Below are 6,000 nucleotides of genomic sequence, written 5' to 3'. Positions count from 1 at the left end.
GTTAAATGTCACCTTCTTAGAGACCTGCCCTGACCACCAATGTCCAATGTGGTCTGTGGCCCCAGCATCCTCCCTATTACCCTGCTTTACTTTCCTCCCAACACTTACCTCTTCTGGACTGTCTCGGTGGCCTCTATGTGAAGTCGTCTTTGATGGAGACTGCAAGCTCTGTGGACCAGGATGGCCTCTGAGGATGTCACTCCCTTGGACTTCCTCTACCAGGTAACAGGCCTTGGCCACAGGTGTTCCTACCAGGACACCCAGGCAGGTGTCCCTTAAGAAGCCCCTTCACTGACTGCCCTGTGAGCTGGGCTGGTGGCCTCTCTCATGCACGCACGCAGGCACACATTCACGCCTGGAACCACCCTATCCCTTGCTACTCCCGAGGCCCTGTTGCTCAAAACCTTAGAAATGGCTGCTAGGAGGCCATTTTTATGGCTATTACTCAGGTCTCCTTTCAATTGTTTTGTAATAGAGTCCCCACAAAATCATTATTACAAGTCAAACCTTGGTATTATATATATATATATTTTTTTTTTTTTGAGGTACTGGGGTTGGAACTTAAGAGCTGTGCACTTGCTAGACAGGTCTACCGCTTGAGACATGCCCCTAATCCCTTTCATTTCAGTTACTTTTCTGGTAGTATCATATCCAGGTTTGAGCAACATTTAATATGTATATTATGTAGAACAAATACTGCTGAGCCTTCAACCAATCTGGGCCTCCCCAACAATGTACAGTAAGAAAACTAAGTTTGGACCGGGACTGTGGCTAAAGTGGTGGTACACTTGCCTAACAAGTTACAGGTCCTGAGCTCAAACCCCAGTATTATGGTGGGAGGGGGGGGGAAAGGGGAAGAAAGCTAAGTTAAATCACAATAGAAAATCAATGGCTATCAAATTTCCCCTACTGTCCCATTCACTCATGGAAAGTCAAATACACAGGCAGTTTCCATACTAGCAAAATATTTTTATTATTTTTATACTGATAAAACAAGGAAAGTAAAGATTTCTTTTTGGTATATACCATAGTTAAGGGAAGTAGAAGAATAAGGGGATTAATAGGATTTTTTAAAATGTACTTTTGATGACCATAAAAAGTTAACAATACCACTGTTTGCCATAAAACATCATAGCCCCCCCCAAAACACATATATAAAGGATCATAGTTTTAAAATCTATAAAAGTAAAAAATATACAGTTGGAAGCTCTAACACTTATTCCATCTTCAATATAAAATTGTAAACATTTATTTACACAAAGCACATGTGTATAATAAAAGTCCGAGCACCCTTTTCTTCTGAGTCCTGGCTCTAGGAAGACGGGGATGTGCACGGAAATGTCTCCTCCCGACTCCCCAAAGCTAGATTCATAAATAAAGCAGTGGGTAGCTCTGTGGGGAGACCCCAAGAATCACATTTTATTGCTATGACACTGCAGCAAGTGAGAGGCCCGCTGTCTGTGTAGCCGGGGGCCTAAGGCAGAGTGCTGGGGCCGGCAAGTGCCGTATGGAGGGAGGCAGGAGGCGGACAGCAGCTGGGAGAGTCTAGGAGAGGAATGGGGATCCATAACCAGCCCTCCGCCCTATTTTTGGTAGAAAACCTGCTGAAGTCACCCTCTTCTCCTTCAGACTGGGAAACTTTCTAAGAGAGTGGATCCTTCACTGGCTTCATAATCAGCCCTCTTCTCTGAGAGCTGAGTGGAGTATCTGGGGAAGATTGGGAGGGGGCTAAAGGGACATGGCTATTAGAGAGACTGAGGACCTGAGTGCCCTCAGTGAAAAAGGCACTGCTGGTGCAAACTAATTGACAATGGGTGTCCCACCCTTTCATCCCCTCCTAGTGACTCAGGCTGGTCACATGAGTGTTTTCCTTGGCTCCATTCTACTATGCCTTGAATGCTCCATCTTGATACTCCAGGGAGATTCAGATGGGGTTGTGGTTTCTGCATGTAGCCACTCTTCAGCGAAGTCCTTTCCCTCCACCATCCTGCATGCGTTTAGGGCCTGGCCCTGCACTCACCATCTTCTCATTCCGGCAAGTTCTTGTTCTCCACAAAGAAGCCGCACGACATATTCTATTTTGTGGGCTCTCAGCTCAGTCAAGTCCATTAGCTAATAGACCTTCAAAGAGAATCCACTTGAGTCTTTAGAAAGGATGTGTTAGTGTTATAAAACCGTCTTTAAAAAGTGCAAGTCATCTGAGGAGGGTGTGGCAGAAGCTGTCGAAGCGGAATCCCTTCTCTTGGGCTGGCCTGCAGCCTTCTTCCCCTAAACCCTTTCAATGCTAGGGTTCCCTAAGGAATTTCAATGACTCTTTGCCTCCTCCAACGTAGTAAATCACGTTTTCCCAATTTGGCTTGGAGGGTGGGGGAATGAAAGAGAGGTCATAGGACGGGGATAAGGAAAGCCATCCGTGCACAACTGAACAATGAACATGCTCCTACCATGTTAAATACAAGGTGTCAGAGACAATACACAACACGTTGAGGACTGAACCCCAGAAACTCCACCATTTGGCCTGGTGCAGGACCTGTGGTCCTCAAGAGTGAGTGACAAAGACAACGCTCCTAGGCTGTCATCAGATCTGTTCTCATGGCATCCTACTCTTTTTGGCATCTGCAGTCACAACCTGTGCGTAGTTAGGGAATGATTTCCCAGCAACCCCCTGCCCCTGAAAGCTGACAGAGAGGGAAAAAATGGGCTCGGAATCAAAAGGAAAGCCTAGGTCAATGACATAAAAACAGTATAAACCACCACCTAGCCTAATCCTGTTTTAAAACCTTTAAAAAAAATTAAAATCTCTTATGCTACAAATTGCAAGTAATTCTATTTAAAATTTCAGTAAAAACTTATCTCTAACACAAGGCCAGTGGAGAAACCTTAAAGTCAACATGATGGCACAGACTTTCCTTAGACTGACCCTATGGAGTTGCACTACCGATACTGTTGGGTTTTGGTCACCGGGGTAGGAAGCCACTTAGAATCCTATCCTGCTCTCCCAGCAGCAGGCAGCGATGCCAGTAGATGGGCTAGGGCCAGCCCGACGGACCATAACTGCTAGCCTGGGAGCTTTGCAGATTCTGACTGGAGCTGGGCCTCAGCTGAGGCTCAGGCTCACTAGCTCCCGGGGCCATGGGCTTTTGGTCCAAAGTAGTTGTTCCTTCTTGAATCTGAGAACAAAAATAGAAGATATCTGAACACTAAAAATACCGTAAGTCTTCCATTACTGAGACCCTAGAAAGTCATTCAACTCATTCATCCACTCCTCGGAAGTCCTGTTCTTCAGCAGGGAGTCGATCAGATCAGTTTGTCCAGCCACACTGGAGAGCCCACTGCTGCCCGGCTGCCCGCTGTAGGCAAAGGGCAGCTCCTGGCTCGCGGTCCGCATAGGGTAGGCCTGGGCACAGTGCAGTCCCGTCCGGCCGCTCATCTGGGAGGTGGGGCTCTGGTTGAAAGCCCCTAGCTCAGCCCCTGCTGGGCTCAAGCCAGGCAAGCCCTGCTGGGGGGCCGCCTGTGGAGGCGCAGGCGCAGGGGCACTGGTCCTCTGATGCGTGCTCACAGTGGGCAGCATGGGCCCGGCCGCAGCTGCGGAGCTCATGGGGGCCATGGGCCTGCTGGGCATTGCCTGGGAGAACTGTGAACTGGACATTTTCAGGTGGGCCTGCTGCATGTGGAAGCTGGAAGCTGCAGTGAAGGGGCTTACATTGCTGTTCCCTGGGGTCTGGCTGCTCAGGTTTGGTATTCCCTGGTGTTGCCATGAGGCATTCTGGCCTCCCATGGCAGCTGACACCCTTGGGACCTGTGGCTTAGTTAGACCAGAGGTCAGGGTGCCTTTATTGTGCTGCTGGGAGAGACCCGAGCTCCCCAGAGAGTTCTGTCCATAAGCAGCTGGTACGGAGGTGTTCTGACCCACACTGGTCTGCCGTGGAATGTGGGCATGTCCGTTGGTGGCTTGTGGAGGGGGCTGGGCAACTAACTGCGTTATGCCAGAAGCCATGCCATAGAGGCTGCTCTGAGGCATGTTCTGGGAGCCAGTGAACTGAGCTACACCCCGGTCTTGCTGGCCTGAGTTGGAGGGGAGGGAGGAAATGGAAGCATGTCCAGGGCCCATTGGCATCAGACTCCCAGGCTGAGGGAACACCCGAGGGCAGCTGGAGTTGGATGGACCCAAGTTGTTCATGCCAGGCACAGCAGCAGAGGATCCTAGAAGACAGAAGACTCTGTCAATCAAGCTGGTATTCCTTGACTGCCACTGTGGAAACACTTCTGAGCTGTTGGCCATCTCCCACAGGCGAGGAGAACATCTTAATATCAAACCTCTGCGGATAATGGTAAACTGCCAAGAAGAGAGTCCTGGGGCAGAAAAGTCTCCCACAGATTATAATGGAGGCCAGATCTAAAACAATGACAGGATTTAGAAAGAGGACTGAAGCTCCAGGGAGGGAAACCAGTCAGCTTGTCCAGTTACCTTTCAGACACCCAGCTAAAGTTTTGTTCAGTGGAGACCTATGCTGGGTACTGGTATTCAAGGCAGATTCCATTCCTGAATCTGCCTTTGGGAGGTAAAAGCACCACAAGGTGTGAGCAGTAGACTGTAAGAATGCAGGGGCCCAAAGACTAGGTAGCTAGGAAGATTTGAAATGGGGAAGATTTCAGAGAGAAGGGTACAAACACACTGAGGTTTAAAAGTTTATTTATGGCCAGGTGCCAGTGGCTCATGCCTATAATCAGAAGCTACTCAGAAGGCTAAGATCTGAGGAACTCAGTTCAACGCCAGCCCTGGCAAAAAAAAGTCCCTACAATTTTCATCTCCAGTTCATCAGCAAAAGGAAAAAAGCAAGTGTGAGTCCATGAGTTCAAGCCCGAAAGAGACAGACTAACGAATCAGGATTTGAAGCCAGTCTCGGTAGAAAAATCTGGGACACTCCATTTCCAAAATAACCAGCAAAAAGACAAGGGTGTGTCTCAGTGGTACAGTGTCAGCAGTGAGCAAGAAAGCAGAGAACTCCAGTCCCAAATTGAAGAGGCTGGCTATGGCTGAGTGTGGGACAGGTAAAAGAGCTGAGGAGGCTGAGCTCGGCGACTCATACTTGTAATTCAGCAAGCTACTCAGATCTAAGGCTGAGATCTAAGGTTCGGAGCCAGAGAGGGCAGACAAATCTGAAGAGACTCTTGTCTCCAATTACTCAGTAAAAAGCCAGGAGGTAAGGCACAAGTAGAAGAGTGCTAGCTTTGAATGAAACAGCCAAGCAAGGACACAAGGCCCTGAGTTCAAGTCCCAGTTACTAGCATGTGCACACACAAACCTATGTCCTTCAAGTAGAAATGATTTTGCTTCAAAAGATAATAAGGCCAGGGACCTAGCAAAAAAGCATGCCTAGCAGTTTGCTTAGGGATCCTCTTTGCTGGACCCGGGGCTTAAACTCAAGAGCCTGGGCGCTGTCCCTGAGCCTCTCTGTGCTCAAGGCTAGTACTCTACCACTTGAGCCACAGCGCCACTTCCAGCTTCTCCTAAGTAGTTTATTGGAAATAAGAGTCTCACAGACTTTCCTGCCTGGGCTGGCTTTGAACCATGATTCTCAGACTTCATTCAACCTCTGGAGTAGCTAGGATTAGAGGCATGAGCTGTGGGCGCCTGGCCTGGAATCCCCCTTCTTATGTCACAGGGAAACTAGAAATCTAGGCTCCTTGAACAGACTGTTCATTGTGCATGTAGTGCAGAGCTAGGAACTCAATGAGCACCACACAAGACCAAAAGGGAGCTGAAATGAATTGACTGGTTTACGTCCAGTCCCTATCCATCATTCCCCCTTGCCCACTCCACTCCAGCCTTTACCTGTGAACTGTCCAACCTGTTGTGGGAAGGTGCTTTGTGTCGGGTCTTGATACTGGGGGGGTGGACGAGTCAGATGGCGCTGAAACTGCTGCTTCTCCTAGAAAATGCCAAAAACAAAACAAGAATAAAACTCATTTAAGAGGAAAAGCAAAAACAAATGAGCA

At 48.6% G+C, this 6,000-nt stretch overlaps 1 protein-coding gene across 1 annotated transcript in view; it reads right to left on the bottom strand.

The window, feature by feature from the left end:
• Positions 1-952: 952 nt before the first annotated feature.
• Positions 953-6,000, bottom strand: part of Maml1 (mastermind like transcriptional coactivator 1) — a 29,793-nt gene continuing 24,745 nt past the window's right edge. Inside the window, exons 4-5 of the mRNA XM_048334303.1 lie at positions 5,837-5,933; positions 953-4,203 (exon numbers count right to left, since the gene is read on the bottom strand). Coding sequence (XP_048190260.1) covers positions 3,224-4,203; positions 5,837-5,933 — 1,077 coding nt within the window. The 3' untranslated portion in view covers positions 953-3,223. The remainder of the gene's footprint in view (positions 4,204-5,836; positions 5,934-6,000) is intronic.

The sequence above is a fragment of the Perognathus longimembris genome, chromosome 25 (genome assembly GCF_023159225.1).
Source record: "Perognathus longimembris pacificus isolate PPM17 chromosome 25, ASM2315922v1, whole genome shotgun sequence".
Classification (NCBI taxonomy): domain Eukaryota; kingdom Metazoa; phylum Chordata; class Mammalia; order Rodentia; family Heteromyidae; genus Perognathus; species Perognathus longimembris.
Note: the sequence above shows the minus strand (reverse complement) of the source record. Positions and strands in the feature narration are given on the sequence as shown.